The sequence below is a fragment of the Alosa sapidissima genome, chromosome 1 (assembly GCF_018492685.1).
Source record: "Alosa sapidissima isolate fAloSap1 chromosome 1, fAloSap1.pri, whole genome shotgun sequence".
NCBI lineage: Eukaryota > Metazoa > Chordata > Actinopteri > Clupeiformes > Clupeidae > Alosa > Alosa sapidissima.
The window spans coordinates 43382628-43403087 of record NC_055957.1 but is presented as its reverse complement, the minus strand read 5'-3'; the positions used below and the strand labels follow the sequence as shown (position 1 = coordinate 43403087).

The window sequence follows — 20460 nt, the reverse complement described above, 5'->3', positions numbered from 1 at the left end:
TAAGTGCCACTGTGCAAAGGACAGCCTGCTGCAGAGAAGCTCTGTGTTAGTGGCTAGGAATCATGTCAGTTCACAAGGTCATTTGGGTGATTTTCCATAAATGTCCATTAACTAGATACACAAAGGTTCTGTCAACAAGATTGTTATAATGAACAAATAGCTACGCTATCTGGAATTATTTTGACTTTATATAATTTGATATGACTCATAGGCTTTCATATTAACTCACCTAGAAACTGTTAGAGTCTTGTAGACAAGGGGTATGGATGTTGTGTGAGCAAGCAAAACCATTATTCTTAAAAGGCCATATAACATTTTACTTTTTTATTGTCTTGCAATTGTCAGTGCAAAAATATTCACATATACATATTCTAAAGGTAACACATGTAACAAAAACACATGTAAGAGAAAGGGGTGGGTATTCAAAAGTATTCAAAAGACTGCATGACAAAATGTTGGGTTTTCAACCTTCACTTGACCAGACAACATTCACAGAGTGCATTGCTAAATCTCCTCAATAGTTTCTATACTTAAAAAACTATATTCTTTGGCTTTTCATGGTTCACTAACCAAATATTGATCTTCTGCAAAACATGTTTAGAATGCAACCCATTACTTGCTGAATAATAATAATAATAATAATAATAAAACATAAGAATTCTTAAATGCATGATCATGTTTAAAAAAAAACAGACAGTGAATACACTAAGACTATTTACAACTGCCTATTTTTACTTTACCAGAAAAAAGGAACCCCATGTGTGAGTTATTAGTGCTTTCACTGAGGTCTACCCTGTCTGTCATATTAAGAGAGTGAGGTGAAAAAAAAACCATATTCTATTTATTTTATAGTATTGTGACTGTCATGACACAATAACAGTCGGAATGTATTGTTTTCTTATTTCACAGTAGTTCAACAAAAAATACAGCATTTATACAATCTATAATATGTATGAGTTCTCAAAAACATTACCTGTCTTCCATTGATAGTAAAAATCAGTAAAAATCTTACATTCAATAATAACAAATATCACAGTTATCTTTTCCATTTATGGATATATTCAGTGCTATGAGAGATCAACAAAATGCCCTTTTCAATGTGTTCATGATCAGAGAGTTATATTGTAAGATGCACTTTTGTTTGAAATCATCAACCTACATCTGATTGTGTGATCCTTGCTGCCTCAGACAGACCACAGCAGATAGCCAAAGAATAGCATTCATTTAGTATCCTCTCGGATATGGACAGTGAATTACCTGAAAAAAAAGGTTTTTCCTTACTATATGTTATTATCGTTTAGGGTGAAAAGCCTACTGATGCTCGGATACAGCCACAAAGTGTTGATCGGCTTTGGCCTAATCCCTCCACATGACGAGCACTTGTCAACAGGACATATTGCTCTACCTCACCATGTTACCTCTGTCCCCCTGTATACCTTAAACTTAGAAGTGCCAATCAATAAATATATAAATGTTACATAACATACTTAGTATATTCATATTTATATATTTTTTCATACAGGAAGAAGTCCTGTAAACTTCTTATAAGAAGTCTATTGGGCGTGCAGGTGTGTTTACTGAGTGTGACGTCTGTTAGGTGTAGGCATAAAGACTACCAACTAAAAGCTGTTAGGGAGACACCTAGAGCTCCATGTCTTCACAAATTGGTTAATGAGTGACAGATTGCAAGGCCTAGCGTTTCCTTTTCTCAAAAGGAGAAGACTGAGCTGATGTCTAAACCTAAACAGATCAAGAACTGAGCCTAAGTCAACTAACCGAATGCTTTCGAGGAACAAACCCTAGACTGATTGATTGATTGATTGAATAATTCCTTTACCTGTTACATGTAATGGGCATGGGCGGCCGGTTGAAGGAGAGCATGGGCGAGTCGTGCAGCTTCATCGTGCTGGTGTCCATCTTCTCCTGGCGCCGCCATTTTGCACGCCGGTTCTGGAACCAGACCTAATGTGAGTGTGTGTGTGGGTGTGTGTGTGTGAGAGAGAGAGAGATTCAGTAAATAAATGCATCCAAAGAGACTTTATAAAATTCAACAAGTTCAAAAACACACCAGAGAGGACTTCATTGAATAAGAACATCAAAGCAGAATCCTGATAGATACGTTCTAGAGCCTCTAAATTATATCAGATCAGATTAAACCACCAACACTGACCTGAACCCGGACTTCAGGCAGGTTGACCTTCATGGCGAGCTCTTCACGGCTGTACACATCGGGGTAGTGGGACTTCTCGAAGGCACGCTCCAGTTCGTGGAGCTGGTAGGTGGTGCACAAGGCAACTGAGAATCGAACCCACAACTTTCAGGCTACTGCTTTTTAGGCCAGTTAATTAGCAAATACACTATCATGACGTTTACTTCATTCTCTCTGAAAGGCTGAGGTGCAAACTGAAGATCATTCGCCTATATTTGACCTTAAGAACTGCAGCAGCAAATACATCACTTCTGTCTATGCACCTCGTCCGCAACACTAACTGTAGCTCTGCCAGATGGTCTTGTGTGGAGACAGGCTGTGGTCCACCTGTTGAGGACTCAAGCAGTTACTGGTTACCAAGAAATCACTTGCTTCCCGGGTTAAGCAAGGCCAAAGGGAATAGGGGGGAGGGGAGGAGTAGGAGCTAAGAAAGCCTAGTCAAAGGAGATTTGATTGACTGAAGCCTCATCTTTTTAACAGTCTGGCTAAGTGCCACTGTGCAAAGGACAGCCTGCTGCAGAGAAGCTCTGTGTTAGTGGCTAGGAATCATGTCAGTTCACAAGGTCATTTGGGTGAGTTTCCATAAATGTCCATTAACTAGATACACAAAGGTTCTGTCAACAAGTTTGTTATAATGAACAAATAGCTACGCTATCTGGAATTATTTTGACTTCATATGATTTGATATGACTCATAGGCTTTCATATTAACTCACCTAGAAACTGTTAGAGTCTTGTGGACAAGGGGTATGGATGTTGTGTGAGCAAGCAAAACCATTATTCTTAAAAGGCCATATAACATTATTTTACTTTTTTATTGTCTTGCAATTGTCAGTGCAAAAATATTCACATATACATATTCTAAAGGTAACACATGTAACAAAAACACATGTAAGAGAAAGGGGTGGGTATTCAAAAGTATTCAAAAGACTGCATGACAAAATGTTGGGTTTTCAACCTTCACTTGACCAGACAACATTCACAGAGTGCATTGCTAAATCTCCTCAATAGTTTCTATACTTAAAAAACTATATTCTTTGGCTTTTCATGGTTCACTAACCAAATATTGATCTTCTGCAAAACATGTTTAGAATGCAACCCATTACTTGCTGAATAATAATAATAATAATAATAATAAAACATAAGAATTCTTAAATGCATGATCATGTTTAAAAAAAAACAGACAGTGAATACACTAAGACTATTTACAACTGCCTATTTTTACTTTACCAGAAAAAAGGAACCCCATGTGTGAGTTATTAGTGCTTTCACTGAGGTCTACCCTGTCTGTCATATTAAGAGAGTGAGGTGAAAAAAAAACCATATTCTATTTATTTTATAGTATTGTGACTGTCATGACACAATAACAGTCGGAATGTATTGTTTTCTTATTTCACAGTAGTTCAACAAAAAATACAGCATTTATACAATCTATAATATGTATGAGTTCTCAAAAACATTACCTGTCTTCCATTGATAGTAAAAATCAGTAAAAATCTTACATTCAATAATAACAAATATCACAGTTATCTTTTCCATTTATGGATATATTCAGTGCTATGAGAGATCAACAAAATGCCCTTTTCAATGTGTTCATGATCAGAGAGTTATATTGTAAGATGCACTTTTGTTTGAAATCATCAACCTACATCTGATTGTGTGATCCTTGCTGCCTCAGACAGACCACAGCAGATAGCCAAAGAATAGCATTCATTTAGTATCCTCTCGGATATGGACAGTGAATTACCTGAAAAAAAAGGTTTTTCCTTACTATATGTTATTATCGTTTAGGGTGAAAAGCCTACTGATGCTCGGATACAGCCACAAAGTGTTGATCGGCTTTGGCCTAATCCCTCCACATGACGAGCACTTGTCAACAGGACATATTGCTCTACCTCACCATGTTACCTCTGTCCCCCTGTATACCTTAAACTTAGAAGTGCCAATCAATAAATATATAAATGTTACATAACATACTTAGTATATTCATATTTATATATTTTTTCATACAGGAAGAAGTCCTGTAAACTTCTTATAAGAAGTCTATTGGGCGTGCAGGTGTGTTTACTGAGTGTGACGTCTGTTAGGTGTAGGCATAAAGACTACCAACTAAAAGCTGTTAGGGAGACACCTAGAGCTCCATGTCTTCACAAATTGGTTAATGAGTGACAGATTGCAAGGCCTAGCGTTTCCTTTTCTCAAAAGGAGAAGACTGAGCTGATGTCTAAACCTAAACAGATCAAGAACTGAGCCTAAGTCAACTAACCGAATGCTTTCGAGGAACAAACCCTAGACTGATTGATTGATTGATTGAATAATTCCTTTACCTGTTACATGTAATGGGCATGGGCGGCCGGTTGAAGGAGAGCATGGGCGAGTCGTGCAGCTTCATCGTGCTGGTGTCCATCTTCTCCTGGCGCCGCCATTTTGCACGCCGGTTCTGGAACCAGACCTAATGTGAGTGTGTGTGTGGGTGTGTGTGTGTGAGAGAGAGAGAGATTCAGTAAATAAATGCATCCAAAGAGACTTTATAAAATTCAACAAGTTCAAAAACACACCAGAGAGGACTTCATTGAATAAGAACATCAAAGCAGAATCCTGATAGATACGTTCTAGAGCCTCTAAATTATATCAGATCAGATTAAACCACCAACACTGACCTGAACCCGGACTTCAGGCAGGTTGACCTTCATGGCGAGCTCTTCACGGCTGTACACATCGGGGTAGTGGGACTTCTCGAAGGCACGCTCCAGTTCGTGGAGCTGGTAGGTGGTGCACAAGGCAACTGAGAATCGAACCCACAACTTTCAGGCTACTGCTTTTTAGGCCAGTTAATTAGCAAATACACTATCATGACGTTTACTTCATTCTCTCTGAAAGGCTGAGGTGCAAACTGAAGATCATTCGCCTATATTTGACCTTAAGAACTGCAGCAGCAAATACATCACTTCTGTCTATGCACCTCGTCCGCAACACTAACTGTAGCTCTGCCAGATGGTCTTGTGAGGAGACAGGCTGTGGTCCACCTGTTGAGGACTCAAGCAGTTACTGGTTACCAAGAAATCACTTGCTTCCCGGGTTAAGCAAGGCCAAAGGGAATAGGGGGGAGGGGAGGAGTAGGAGCTAAGAAAGCCTAGTCAAAGGAGATTTGATTGACTGAAGCCTCATCTTTTTAACAGTCTGGCTAAGTGCCACTGTGCAAAGGACAGCCTGCTGCAGAGAAGCTCTGTGTTAGTGGCTAGGAATCATGTCAGTTCACAAGGTCATTTGGGTGAGTTTCCATAAATGTCCATTAACTAGATACACAAAGGTTCTGTCAACAAGTTTGTTATAATGAACAAATAGCTACGCTATCTGGAATTATTTTGACTTCATATGATTTGATATGACTCATAGGCTTTCATATTAACTCACCTAGAAACTGTTAGAGTCTTGTGGACAAGGGGTATGGATGTTGTGTGAGCAAGCAAAACCATTATTCTTAAAAGGCCATATAACATTATTTTACTTTTTTATTGTCTTGCAATTGTCAGTGCAAAAATATTCACATATACATATTCTAAAGGTAACACATGTAACAAAAACACATGTAAGAGAAAGGGGTGGGTATTCAAAAGTATTCAAAAGACTGCATGACAAAATGTTGGGTTTTCAACCTTCACTTGACCAGACAACATTCACAGAGTGCATTGCTAAATCTCCTCAATAGTTTCTATACTTAAAAAACTATATTCTTTGGCTTTTCATGGTTCACTAACCAAATATTGATCTTCTGCAAAACATGTTTAGAATGCAACCCATTACTTGCTGAATAATAATAATAATAATAATAAAACATAAGAATTCTTAAATGCATGATCATGTTTAAAAAAAAACAGACAGTGAATACACTAAGACTATTTACAACTGCCTATTTTTACTTTACCAGAAAAAAGGAACCCCATGTGTGAGTTATTAGTGCTTTCACTGAGGTCTACCCTGTCTGTCATATTAAGAGAGTGAGGTGAAAAAAAAACCATATTCTATTTATTTTATAGTATTGTGACTGTCATGACACAATAACAGTCGGAATGTATTGTTTTCTTATTTCACAGTAGTTCAACAAAAAATACAGCATTTATACAATCTATAATATGTATGAGTTCTCAAAAACATTACCTGTCTTCCATTGATAGTAAAAATCAGTAAAAATCTTACATTCAATAATAACAAATATCACAGTTATCTTTTCCATTTATGGATATATTCAGTGCTATGAGAGATCAACAAAATGCCCTTTTCAATGTGTTCATGATCAGAGAGTTATATTGTAAGATGCACTTTTGTTTGAAATCATCAACCTACATCTGATTGTGTGATCCTTGCTGCCTCAGACAGACCACAGCAGATAGCCAAAGAATAGCATTCATTTAGTATCCTCTCGGATATGGACAGTGAATTACCTGAAAAAAAAGGTTTTTCCTTACTATATGTTATTATCGTTTAGGGTGAAAAGCCTACTGATGCTCGGATACAGCCACAAAGTGTTGATCGGCTTTGGCCTAATCCCTCCACATGACGAGCACTTGTCAACAGGACATATTGCTCTACCTCACCATGTTACCTCTGTCCCCCTGTATACCTTAAACTTAGAAGTGCCAATCAATAAATATATAAATGTTACATAACATACTTAGTATATTCATATTTATATATTTTTTCATACAGGAAGAAGTCCTGTAAACTTCTTATAAGAAGTCTATTGGGCGTGCAGGTGTGTTTACTGAGTGTGACGTCTGTTAGGTGTAGGCATAAAGACTACCAACTAAAAGCTGTTAGGGAGACACCTAGAGCTCCATGTCTTCACAAATTGGTTAATGAGTGACAGATTGCAAGGCCTAGCGTTTCCTTTTCTCAAAAGGAGAAGACTGAGCTGATGTCTAAACCTAAACAGATCAAGAACTGAGCCTAAGTCAACTAACCGAATGCTTTCGAGGAACAAACCCTAGACTGATTGATTGATTGATTGAATAATTCCTTTACCTGTTACATGTGTGCATGTGAGTTTAAACTTTAAAACTTTCCCACTTATTGTGAATGTGGTTTAGAAAGTCCATTTATTTTGACTTGGGCTTGTCCACTAACCTACCCTCAGACAAGCAGAGAACAGGTTAGTGTGGGCAACATTGAAACCATCCAGGTTTGACAGTGGTGCTGTTGTTATTGATGAAGTTCAAGATGGGGGGAGGGGGGCTCACTGTTCCATGAAGCACTGATGTCATAATTCCTCTTTGTTGTGATACACCAATCAAAATAGCAGCTTATTAGACTCTGTCACACAGTGCCATTGCAGCCCCTCATGTGCACAAGCAGTTCTACTAACACCTCATCTCGAAGGTCGCTTTGGTCATCAAACTGAGAAAACTTTACAAAAGTCTGAAGGGACTTTTCTTGTAAAAGTCTTTGCAAAAAAATGTAAAAGGATAAAAAGACAAACAAACACACAAAGTCCAACACAGTTCCATTCTTCTAGAATGTCAGAGAACAATCCAGTGCTGTTGGACTGAACTGCTGCATAGAAGCTGCTCTCTCCGTGCATTACATTCTCCCAGATGTCCAATCCTCTAGTCACATGTGCGGCCAGGTTTTGTCCATGGACTGGATGTGCTCCTTGGCCTTCATCCTGAGTGCAGCGATGCTGGAATGGCGCTGGTCTACGTCCTCCAGAGGATACTTGTCATTGAAGGCTGGAGGACACTGGTAGGGTGGAGGCGGCATAGTCTGCATGGTCTGCATAGTCTGCATGGTCTGCATGGTCTGCACCATGCCCGGGGAGGTGTTGAGGTAGCCAGGGTGCGGGGCGTACCCAGGCTGGAGGCTCTGCGTGGGGCCCATGAAGCCGGGGATGCTGTGCATGGGCGTGGTGCTGGCCAGGGGGGAGGCCAGCCATGGGTCCAGGGGCAGGGAGTTGGTCATAGGCCCCACATTGGTGGGCATGGGCGGCCGGTTGAAGGAGAGCATGGGCGAGTCGTGCAGCTTCATCGTGCTGGTGTCCATCTTCTCCTGGCGCCGCCATTTTGCACGCCGGTTCTGGAACCAGACCTAATGTGAGTGTGTGTGTGTGTGTGAGAGAGAGAGAGAGAGATTCAGTAAATAAATGCATCCAAAGAGACTTTATAAAATTCAACAAGTTCAAAAACACACCAGAGAGGACTTCATTGAATAAGAACATCAAAGCAGAATCCTGATAGATACGTTCTAGAGCCTCTAAATTATATCAGATCAGATTAAACCACCAACACTGACCTGAACCCGGACTTCAGGCAGGTTGACCTTCATGGTGAGCTCTTCACGGCTGTACACATCGGGGTAGTGGGACTTCTCGAAGGCACGCTCCAGTTCGTGGAGCTGGTAGGTGGTGCACAAGGCAACTGAGAATCGAACCCACAACTTTCAGGCTACTGCTTTTTAGGCCAGTTAATTAGCAAATACACTATCATGACGTTTACTTCATTCTCTCTGAAAGGCTGAGGTGCAAACTGAAGATCATTCGCCTATATTTGACCTTAAGAACTGCAGCAGCAAATACATCACTTCTGTCTATGCACCTCGTCCGCAACACTAACTGTAGCTCTGCCAGATGGTCTTGTGTGGAGACAGGCTGTGGTCCACCTGTTGAGGACTCAAGCAGTTACTGGTTACCAAGAAATCACTTGCTTCCCGGGTTAAGCAAGGCCAAAGGGAATAGGGGGGAGGGGAGGAGTAGGAGCTAAGAAAGCCTAGTCAAAGGAGATTTGATTGACTGAAGCCTCATCTTTTTAACAGTCTGGCTAAGTGCCACTGTGCAAAGGACAGCCTGCTGCAGAGAAGCTCTGTGTTAGTGGCTAGGAATCATGTCAGTTCACAAGGTCATTTGGGTGAGTTTCCATAAATGTCCATTAACTAGATACACAAAGGTTCTGTCAACAAGTTTGTTATAATGAACAAATAGCTACGCTATCTGGAATTATTTTGACTTCATATGATTTGATATGACTCATAGGCTTTCATATTAACTCACCTAGAAACTGTTAGAGTCTTGTGGACAAGGGGTATGGATGTTGTGTGAGCAAGCAAAACCATTATTCTTAAAAGGCCATATAACATTATTTTACTTTTTTATTGTCTTGCAATTGTCAGTGCAAAAATATTCACATATACATATTCTAAAGGTAACACATGTAACAAAAACACATGTAAGAGAAAGGGGTGGGTATTCAAAAGTATTCAAAAGACTGCATGACAAAATGTTGGGTTTTCAACCTTCACTTGACCAGACAACATTCACAGAGTGCATTGCTAAATCTCCTCAATAGTTTCTATACTTAAAAAACTATATTCTTTGGCTTTTCATGGTTCACTAACCAAATATTGATCTTCTGCAAAACATGTTTAGAATGCAACCCATTACTTGCTGAATAATAATAATAATAATAATAATAATAAAACATAAGAATTCTTAAATGCATGATCATGTTTAAAAAAAAACAGACAGTGAATACACTAAGACTATTTACAACTGCCTATTTTTACTTTACCAGAAAAAAGGAACCCCATGTGTGAGTTATTAGTGCTTTCACTGAGGTCTACCCTGTCTGTCATATTAAGAGAGTGAGGTGAAAAAAAAAACATATTCTATTTATTTTATAGTATTGTGACTGTCATGACACAATAACAGTCGGAATGTATTGTTTTCTTATTTCACAGTAGTTCAACAAAAAATACAGCATTTATACAATCTATAATATGTATGAGTTCTCAAAAACATTACCTGTCTTCCATTGATAGTAAAAATCAGTAAAAATCTTACATTCAATAATAACAAATATCACAGTTATCTTTTCCATTTATGGATATATTCAGTGCTATGAGAGATCAACAAAATGCCCTTTTCAATGTGTTCATGATCAGAGAGTTATATTGTAAGATGCACTTTTGTTTGAAATCATCAACCTACATCTGATTGTGTGATCCTTGCTGCCTCAGACAGACCACAGCAGATAGCCAAAGAATAGCATTCATTTAGTATCCTCGGATATGGACAGTGAATTACCTGAAAAAAAAGGTTTTTCCTTACTATATGTTATTATCGTTTAGGGTGAAAAGCCTACTGATGCTCGGATACAGCCACAAAGTGTTGATCGGCTTTGGCCTAATCCCTCCACATGACGAGCACTTGTCAACAGGACATATTGCTCTACCTCACCATGTTACCTCTGTCCCCCTGTATACCTTAAACTTAGAAGTGCCAATCAATAAATATATAAATGTTACATAACATACTTAGTATATTCATATTTATATATTTTTTCATACAGGAAGAAGTCCTGTAAACTTCTTATAAGAAGTCTATTGGGCGTGCAGGTGTGTTTACTGAGTGTGACGTCTGTTAGGTGTAGGCATAAAGACTACCAACTAAAAGCTGTTAGGGAGACACCTAGAGCTCCATGTCTTCACAAATTGGTTAATGAGTGACAGATTGCAAGGCCTAGCGTTTCCTTTTCTCAAAAGGAGAAGACTGAGCTGATGTCTAAACCTAAACAGATCAAGAACTGAGCCTAAGTCAACTAACCGAATGCTTTCGAGGAACAAACCCTAGACTGATTGATTGATTGATTGAATAATTCCTTTACCTGTTACATGTGTGCATGTGAGTTTAAACTTTAAAACTTTACCACTTATTGTGAATGTGGTTTAGAAAGTCCATTTATTTTGACTTGGGCTTGTCCACTAACCTACCCTCAGACAAGCAGAGAACAGGTTAGTGTGGGCAACATTGAAACCATCCAGGTTTGACAGTGGTGCTGTTGTTATTGATGAAGTTCAAGATGGGGGGAGGGGGGCTCACTGTTCCATGAAACACTGATGTCATAATTCCTCTTTGTTGTGATACACCAATCAAAATAGCAGCTTATTAGACTCTGTCACACAGTGCCATTGCAGCCCCTCATGTGCACAAGCAGTTCTACCAACACCTCATCTCGAAGGTCGCTTTGGTCATCAAACTGAGAAAACTTTACAAAAGTCTGAAGGGACTTTTCTTGTAAAAGTCTTTGCAAAAAAATGTAAAAGGATAAAAAGACAAACAAACACACAAAGTCCAACACAGTTCCATTCTTCTAGAATGTCAGAGAACAATCCAGTGCTGTTGGACTGAACTGCTGCATAGAAGCTGCTCTCTCCGTGCATTACATTCTCCCAGATGTCCAATCCTCTAGTCACATGTGCGGCCAGGTTTTGTCCATGGACTGGATGTGCTCCTTGGCCTTCATCCTGAGTGCAGCGATGCTGGAATGGCGCTGGTCTACGTCCTCCAGAGGATACTTGTCATTGAAGGCTGGAGGACACTGGTAGGGTGGAGGCGGCATAGTCTGCATGGTCTGCATAGTCTGCATGGTCTGCATGGTCTGCACCATGCCCGGGGAGGTGTTGAGGTAGCCAGGGTGCGGGGCGTACCCAGGCTGGAGGCTCTGCGTGGGGCCCATGAAGCCGGGGATGCTGTGCATGGGCGTGGTGCTGGCCAGGGGGGAGGCCAGCCATGGGTCCAGGGGCAGGGAGTTGGTCATAGGCCCCACATTGGTGGGCATGGGCGGCCGGTTGAAGGAGAGCATGGGCGAGTCGTGCAGCTTCATCGTGCTGGTGTCCATCTTCTCCTGGCGCCGCCATTTTGCACGCCGGTTCTGGAACCAGACCTAATGTGAGTGTGTGTGTGTGTGTGTGAGAGAGAGAGAGAGATTCAGTAAATAAATGCATCCAAAGAGACTTTATAAAATTCAACAAGTTCAAAAACACACCAGAGAGGACTTCATTGAATAAGAACATCAAAGCAGAATCCTGATAGATACGTTCTAGAGCCTCTAAATTATATCAGATCAGATTAAACCACCAACACTGACCTGAACCCGGACTTCAGGCAGGTTGACCTTCATGGCGAGCTCTTCACGGCTGTACACATCGGGGTAGTGGGACTTCTCGAAGGCACGCTCCAGTTCGTGGAGCTGGTAGGTGGTGAAGGTGGTGCGGTTGCGGCGGTGCTTCTTCTTGGGCATGTCCTCCTCGTGGGGCTCGGGGGACCTGCTATCAGTGTCCATGCCTTTCTGGAGGTCGCACAGCTCCGCATCGCACTTACTGTTACTGTCATTACTTGCATTGCTTGAGAAGAGTCCTGGATCTGTGGTGGGAACAGACAAAAACATATGTGAGTGTTTGTGTCTTTCATTCAATATAAGCACCTCATACTTAACGTTTCTGAACCTGTGTGATTGACATTGAGAGAGCGATAGATAGATATAACTTGGTCTCCAATGCACATGCATTTAGCACAGAGTTCCAGAACTGAATCAGAATGTACAAGGGCAAAATCTGGTGCTCCTATGAAAACACCTCTTAGCTCTTAAAAAACTACTAACTAACATGGTATTGGCTGAAGCATGTTTCATTTTAAAAACAGCATCGGCATCTCTTCTCAGTTCATTTGTGAAATACAGACATGGTCTAAGTTACAGGGCATGCAATTCTCACACGCGTACAGTATTTAAGAATCTGTTCATATTCTACGCAAGCCACACGGACTATGCACCCCTATTGGAAATGCATGGCATGCCACTTGCCTTGCATTGCCAAAATATGGCGAGCGTCAAACCCTCCTACCATAGCTGCGTGTATTCATGCCCACATGGCTTGCAAAACATATTAAATGGCCCCTTAAAACAGAAAGTTGTGTGGCAGCAACTACACAAGGCTTTCAATGTAACGTTGAAAGCCTTGCTGCTTATAGCAGAGCAACAGATGCAACCTGCACAGATCTGTGCAATCTTCTATAAACCTCAGGCCCCCTTTGTTGTAATCCTACTAAGAGCCTCAGAGAGGGAGAGAGAGAGAGAGAATGAGGAGGAGAGAGAAGGAGAGAGGGAGATTTTCCTCTCCCAACAGCAGGGGAGGCAGGGAAAGATCTTTTCTGAGAAGTACATGGAAGCCCTCTGCTCTGCACATGTTGCTATATAGCAGAAATAATGAGTTATATTAATCTAATTATAGCAGGCTTAATGGTCATTAGGTCAGTGCACAGAAAGCAAACGACCAAGACATATGTGTGTGGGGTGGAGAAAGGTGAGGGTAAGTGTGTGCATGTGAGTGTGAATTTATAATGTATGCTTTCTGTAAGCTGCAAAGCCTTTATGTGATGTCTAAAGATAGGAAATCTGCCTTAAGACAGATCCATAACTTATGGACTATAAACTGGATCAGGCAAGTCTCCTCCTTGTCCGTTTTTTTTTTTCTCACAGATTAACCCACATCTAAATTTGACCCGGACTTCTGGGCCTTAAAACCAATGGAAGCGGCTCTGGCTTGCCAAATACGTCTTGTGTCCACGTCACCATCTCCCCTTTAACTCGTTAGTCAGTGATGTAATGGAACGCTAAACTCTTGGTGACAAGACATTCTCCATTTCCTCAGATCAGGTGTGTGTGTGTGTGTATGTGTGTGTGTGTGTGTGTGCGTGTGTGTGTGTGCGTGTGCGTGTCAGTGTCAATGCATGTGTGTTTAGGAAAGCTGTCTTGCAAATTAATGAAGGCTTTGAGTACTTGATTGTGTTAGGTGTGACACTGTTAAGATGCTGTGAGGTCAGAGTGTGAGAGATCAAATGAACTAACTGCTAATTGCTAAACAGGATTGGCAGAAGCAGAGCCAACCTTGATGTAAAAAGGTCACCCCTGTTGCATCAGTTCAATAAACATTAAATAAATTGATTTATCTAAGCTTTTTATGTGTCTTTAAATGTCTTTAGTTTAGATTTGATTTAAACAGTTAAACATCTTTTGGAGACATATTTTATAAATAAAATATTACATTGAAATTTGTTACATTGTGGTCAAAGTTTTAAAACAACTCAGTATTGTACTACCATCTAATTTACTTGAAGTGAGACAGTACTGGACTTACTGTACATCCCGTACTTGCAGTACAGACAGTAGACATTGCCGAGGACTCACCCTGATATTCTGTCTGTGGCTGGGCCTCTGTGATCCCTGGCAGGTGGCCGTACAGTTCAGTGGGGCCCTGCTTGCCCTGCAGCATATCAATTTTTTGGACACCACCAGTGCCGACTGGGTTGAGCAGGGGGTCCTGGTCTTTACTGAAGCCCAGGATGACGTCAATGCTGTGTACTCGGCCTCCCACACTGGAGCTGCCGCCCTTTAGGTCGTGGTAGTTGTCTGATGCAAGGCAGTCACCATCCACCATGGTCGGTGTGGCGTCCAGTGAGAGATGCATCCGAGCTCTCGGCGCCCGAGAACCACTGCTCGGCAGTGAGACAGGAAGGAAGCTGAGAGAGTGGGCTGTCTTCACAAGTATCACAAGTGGCCAAGAAAAAAAAAGAATTGACCAAAAATTTAACTCCACCCCACAGCTCCAACTGCAGACCTGAAATAGAAGAATGTAAAAATAATGTGGTTGTAAGTTCAGTAAGGAAGTTCATTTAGTTAATTTTAGTTCAGGAGGTTCATTTAGATGTACAGATTGCCTTAAAGAGTACCAAAATTACATATTTGAAAAGTTATCATGTGTAATAAGCAGAAAAAATATTTATATGTACAGCAATTGTGAATGATTCTGTACAGTATGGATTTAGTGCTTGCATAGGAGTTTATATTTAACAACATCAACAGTGTGAAAAACCTGAAAGTAAAAAAACAACTCTCTATTTACCTTTTAATTAATTCCTCTTAATCACTATGCTTTTAACTCTACACTTTTGACTATATTTTACTGAATTTGAAGTGGTGACTCATAAATTATGATATTCTATGAGATTTCTAGTGTCTATGCTGTGTAAAATTGCACAATGGATGGTACTCCGCAACACTAAGGCACTCGGAAATAAAGTGGATAATTAATTTTTTCAGCCTTTTTCCTATTACTGTTTCTAATCCCAAGTGTATCAGTGGTGTGAGGGAGATCAGCAGTTACTCTTGCTACTTCTCTCTTGAACACTACTAGGTAGCTGTCAATCCTGCTCAGAATATTTTCTTTCCACAAGAGCTCTTTCAGTAAATGAGTGCAGACAACTTTGACCCTTTATTTTTTACGGCTCACTGATTCTACTAAAAGACAACTGGGACACTGGGACAAGTTTTCCAGCACATTGTCCAGCTCCATATGCCAGACCACAGCTATGAGGAGACATTAATGTGTAGACACTAATGTGTGCAATTATACTTCCCTGAATCTTTCGACACACAGAATTTATTGTTCTTTTTTCCTCTATTGTCTCGCTTGTCATACACTATGTCAGCTCACATAAAGCAAATATAACTTTTCTTGGTTCAAGAATGCATACAGTGCACAAACTGGTATATCCAATTATAGTTCATCATATCTAAAGAAAAAAAACTTAAATACATACATTATACATGTGATTATAGTTTTATTTGTATAATGAAAGTACATGTGATTTTCCATAAACTTTCCATACAATTTTAGCCAATACAAACTGAACCACTACAGCTTGTAGGCTTGTAGAAATACCTCCATGTGTCCAGGTGAGACAAAGTATGATTGTAGGTGGGGGTATAAGTATGGCATCATAGTAAACATCAAAACATACCTGTTTCTCCTTCAAGTGTTATCTTCAGTGATTCACTTGGTCTGTGTCCAACAAGGAATGACAAAAAGGTCAACAAAAACTAAGAATTTGATTTTGAAATCCCTCCAAAATGACCATGATAAACGTTATTAAAATTTAAAAATTGATTACAAAAAAAATTGTTGAAAATGAATCAGGCTTCAGGCCTCCAGAATCATTTGTAGCGGCGTCTTGGTAACGGAGTGCAACTGGTGGTGCACGACGGCCAAAATGGACATGCTTTGTAAGAGCTTTGGAGATTTGTTCATTAGGGATCCTGCCTCTTTAAGGATGAATGGCAGTTGGGTTATGGTCAAGTAATTGCTCCAGTCTCTCTCTCTCTCTCTCTCTCTCTCTCTCTCTCTCTCTCTCTCTCTCTCTCTCTCTCGTACACACACACACATACACACACACACACACACACACGCACTGACTAATGAAGCTGTAACAAAAAGTTCTTCAGCAAAAATCTTTTGTTCAAATGATAATGGAGGTTTGTACTGAAGGTACATCTTGTTCATGAGAGTGCATAGATGCGGCACTGGCTATGAAATTCATATCTCAGTCTGGACATAGGTAAAAACAAACATCTACATTTTCTGTATATAATGTTTTTTTATTTGTATAAAAAGTAACATTTCATTAGCAAGTTGAAGAGAGTAATACATTTTTACCTGCATATCCGATATAATAACATAATTATTATGACCGCCACACAGCAAAGTGGCGTCGGTCATATAGGTTTAGTCAGTATTTTTCTTCCAGATTTTTTTGTTTTTTCTTCAGTAATTTTGTGTCAACTATTCCCGGGACACTGAAAGACCGGGGTGCACTAAACTTGTTGGGCATGTAGCCCCACAAGAATGTCACGGAACCATTGTTTTTTGTTTTGACACCCTTTGAATGCATGCCAAGTTTCGTGGAATTCCGTTGGGGAGCCATACAATTAATGAATTTATTTGTAAATTTAGTGACTACACCGACTGGCCTGTAGATGGCCAGACACAGTTTTCTGTGAATATCTCGAGAACCGTAGGGCCTAGGATGACCATGAGGCCATGAGGCCATGTCAACACACATCCCATATCCACTCATTTGAGGTATAGCGCCACCTAGTTAAAAATGAAAAATCAAAAACAAGGCATTGTAATCGTAGTTATCTTTGGCTGACAGGTTCAAAACTGCACAGAATTTAAAGTGTAGGATCATTATGACACCCTCTGAATGCATGCCAAGTTTCGTGAAATTCAATACAATAAATAAATATATGTGTACATTTAGTGCCTACACTAAGCAGGCACACACACACACACACACACACACACGCACACACATACACACACAGTAGACATAAAGGCATACGTATGCACATACACACACACACACACAGGCACAGACTCACATGCATACACACACAGGCATGCACATAGGCACACACACATAAACACAAACACACTAACATGCCCACACACGCATGCACAGACACACACATAAACACACACACACACACACACACCTCATTACCCCACACACCCACTCACAAGCGAACACACCCACACACACACACACACACCCAGACATAAAACACATGCAGATACGCAGACGCGCGCACACACACACACACACACATACACACACACACACCATTACCCCCACAAACACTCACAAGCGAGAACACACATAGAGAAGCACACATATACACAAAAGCAAACACACACATGCACACACTAATTTGCATACACAAAAGTTGCAAGAGTGGGGGATGAAGTAGGAGATGGAGACAAATTAACCTTCTAACACTGTTCCAGTCAAAAATGACCGATTTACACATTCCCTGTACCATAAATTACCATTTTTCATCAGATTGCCTCAAGACCTTATGATATCCTTCACAAAAGGCATTTGAACACATGAAATTCACTAATTTATTTGAATTTGAGTGATTTATTCAACTTGGTCACACTTTTTTGTCATCTCAATGCTCGCACACACATGCATGCATGCCCACACAATGTACAACCCCCCCCCCACACACACACGGTTCATGTTGTCAGTTCATGTTGTCATGTTGCCACTTGTGCATGTGAACCACCAATGTTCACACACACGGACGCACACGCGCGCACACACACACACACACCAGTGCTGCGCGGGTTTTGTCACAAGCGGCCCGCGGTCGCCCGATATTTTAATCAACCCGACCGCAACTCGGACCGTGAATATTACAGTAATTAGGACAAAATTATACCCGACCCGCTTATTTACAAAATGTGTGCTTTTGGTTATAGCCTGCATGCAGTGTGACAGTAGGCCATTTCTGTAAAACAAACTAATTTATTTGCGAAACTTTATGCAGTAGAACTACACGCAGTAGGCATGCAGGACATAATGTTTGCACAGGAGAGAGAATGAGAATAAGAGCGCAAGCATGCACGCAACCACCAAGGATTAGAAGATAAGATTTGAAGGGCATGGACATACATTTTTCTTTCGAAAACAGAAATGGTGAGGCAAGGTAGGCAAGAGAGATAAATTGCTGGTCAAAACGTTAGCGTAAGAACTGGTTTATAATTCTGAATGAAGCACAAAGCTTTACTAAAGCACATCCACTGTTTAAAGGCACAAACACAACGGACTAAGGTAACTTGTATGCATGCGCGAACCTATAGGCCTACATACCGGTAGATATGGCTGTGTAGTCTGTGCCATAACATTTATTCCTGCAGGCTGCCCATTTTGGCTGTCATACTTTTAAATGGCTTAGCAAGAAGTAGGCCTACATAGACCATAACTTGTACTACTGTCATCTTCATCAAGAACTTTTCCCAATATTTCTCATAGCCTATATCGCTTTTCCTGAAGGGGTGTCTATTATTTTAACTCGCATCTTCAGATTCTTTACTGTTGACTTTACTGTATTGATGCTTTACTTAATTAATGCTAGCCTTCTTGTGATATTTTAAGTAGGCCTATCTGTAGAAAATATTAATTAATTAATTAATTTTAACAGACCCGCCCGCAACTTACCCGAACACCATTAAAATGTTTTGTTTATGACTCATAACCGCGGGCGACCGCTTAATTTCGGGCAGACTGCGCAACATACACACGCAATTAAGGGTGACTTCAATTGTTTATGCAAAGGGCCTGAGACACCGAAGTAGTTTAGTAGTTACAGATTACAATTTCAAATAAAAAACACACGACTACATATCCATTACATGTGAAAACATAAAAAAAAAAAATTTTTAAGCCTGCAGGCCAGGGTAATCTAATATTACTGCATTAACATCAACTCGCATGGAATTATGGGAACACTCAATGCGCCTCTTCAACCCTCTGCTGAAACTGCAAGCGTAGATAGCTTGCTTATAAACTCGCACTGCGCAGAAACAAAACTTAATGTATAGCCTAACTTATTTAATCTTCCAGAAACAAAACAAAAAATCATTCATATGAATGAGAGGAGTTGTGTTGGGAATGTCGGTGCAATGTCCCTGCTATAATGGTCTGACAAACGTCTTGTCTTTTCAAGCAGTTCATCATCACCTGCGAGTTGAAGGGTCATAGGACGTAAAGACTCAAACACATGACAAGTTTCCCGCATACTTGCAAATCTTTGGGAGAGCTGACTGATGATGATGTCCAGAGTTGCATTAAATACCTGCACTTTGAAGTATCTCTCTGCATCGGTTAAGCGCTCATCCTCCGATAGATCGTCAAAGTGACGCTTCACTCTCCGTGCTCTAACATTCTAAAGTTCTATAAAAAAAAAAAAGGAGGCACGGCGGGGGTAGCGACGGGCCCCGGAAGGTCACGGGCCCTGGTGCGACTGCACTTGCTGCACCTACTATAGTTACGCCACTGCTAATTTGACTCTAGTACTATCCAGTGCTAGCCTAGAAATCTAGACGCACCCCTAGCGGCGCAGCAGGGCTAGTCTAGCAACTCTCCATTGGCTTGTGAGCTCCAGAAATCGAAACTCAATCAGGCCAATGAAATCGTGTATAGAGTCGTTAGGTGGGCTTAACATAATGATTGATGGCAGAGTTGCAACGGTTTGGCTTGAATTCCCTGCTACTTGAAAACAAATAAGATGGATGTTGCTGTTGGCGAACAGTGTGACACGAGTTAAGCTTTTATTAAGTTGGCAAACGTTTGAACTGGCCAACTAGCTCCGCTGATGGGAAACGCATGGGACTCATAGCGCTGCCGCTGTCCTGTTGCATGCAGAGGGAATTTGAAAGACAACTGATTATCCTGCCCCTCGGACTGAGCACTGCGAACGGTGAGTGCCCAGACCCTACATTTTAATGTGGGTCTGGCTCGTCAGGCTAATCCAATGCAACTGCAAGAAAGAAGTCACATGACTCACAGTCATTTTGCTTCCTCATTCAGGAACTGTGCAGGTGTCTTGCAACGCCACATTTTCCCTCATGGAAATTGCATTTCTCAGTACTTTACTTCCAGTAAATCATGAAGAAAAAACCTTTATTGATAAGTAAAGATGTATTATCAACAACTTTTCATAACATATCAATGTAGACGTCATAGGAAATTACAAATAACGACATGTTGCCCTGAGGCAACATTGTACCATAACGGACTCG

At 40.6% G+C, this 20460-nt stretch overlaps 3 protein-coding genes across 3 annotated transcripts; all 3 read right to left on the bottom strand.

Annotated features, from left to right (window-relative positions):
* Positions 1–1846: 1846 nt before the first annotated feature.
* On the bottom strand, positions 1847–6197 carry LOC121705033 (retinal homeobox protein Rx2-like). The gene is made up of 5 exons (XM_042085768.1): positions 6186–6197; positions 4869–5012; positions 4536–4660; positions 2171–2272; positions 1847–1962 (listed from the first exon to the last, which is right to left on the bottom strand). Exons 1-4 carry the CDS (start codon positions 6195–6197, stop codon positions 2200–2202), a joined length of 354 nt encoding a protein of 117 aa, XP_041941702.1. The 3' UTR covers positions 1847–1962; positions 2171–2199.
* Positions 6198–7590: 1393 nt separating this feature from the next.
* Positions 7591–8737, bottom strand: LOC121704976 (retinal homeobox protein Rx2-like). Its single transcript, XM_042085640.1, has 3 exons — positions 8728–8737; positions 8494–8618; positions 7591–8289 (listed from the first exon to the last, which is right to left on the bottom strand). Exons 1-3 carry the CDS (start codon positions 8735–8737, stop codon positions 7816–7818), a joined length of 609 nt encoding a protein of 202 aa, XP_041941574.1. The 3' UTR covers positions 7591–7815.
* A 1821-nt stretch (positions 8738–10558) lies between these two features.
* LOC121712319 (retinal homeobox protein Rx1-like) lies at positions 10559–15917 on the bottom strand. Its single transcript, XM_042096486.1, has 4 exons — positions 15833–15917; positions 14220–14649; positions 12123–12397; positions 10559–11918 (listed from the first exon to the last, which is right to left on the bottom strand). The coding sequence occupies exons 2-4, from the start codon at positions 14497–14499 to the stop codon at positions 11445–11447; spliced, it is 1029 nt and encodes a 342-aa protein (XP_041952420.1). The 5' UTR covers positions 14500–14649; positions 15833–15917; the 3' UTR covers positions 10559–11444.
* Positions 15918–20460: the final 4543 nt, after the last annotated feature.

What these genes read in the sequence shown, in the direction of transcription:
- LOC121705033 (XM_042085768.1), bottom strand. An exon ending in TGCCTGAAGTCCGGGTTCAG is followed by an intron (nt 4,661 to 4,868) that starts GTCAGTGTTGGT and finishes CACTCACATTAG; the next exon opens with GTCTGGTTCCAGAACCGGCG. An exon ending in ATGCCCATTACATGTAACAG is followed by an intron (nt 2,273 to 4,535) that starts GTAAAGGAATTA and finishes ACCACCTACCAG; the next exon opens with CTCCACGAACTGGAGCGTGC.
- LOC121712319 (XM_042096486.1), bottom strand. Translation starts at nt 14,499, where the DNA reads ATGCATCTCTCACTGGACGCCACACCGACCATGGTGGATGGTGACTGC. An exon ending in GCCACAGACAGAATATCAGG is followed by an intron (nt 12,398 to 14,219) that starts GTGAGTCCTCGG and finishes TTCCCACCACAG; the next exon opens with ATCCAGGACTCTTCTCAAGC. An exon ending in TGCCTGAAGTCCGGGTTCAG is followed by an intron (nt 11,919 to 12,122) that starts GTCAGTGTTGGT and finishes CACTCACATTAG; the next exon opens with GTCTGGTTCCAGAACCGGCG.
- LOC121704976 (XM_042085640.1), bottom strand. An exon ending in TGCCTGAAGTCCGGGTTCAG is followed by an intron (nt 8,290 to 8,493) that starts GTCAGTGTTGGT and finishes CACTCACATTAG; the next exon opens with GTCTGGTTCCAGAACCGGCG.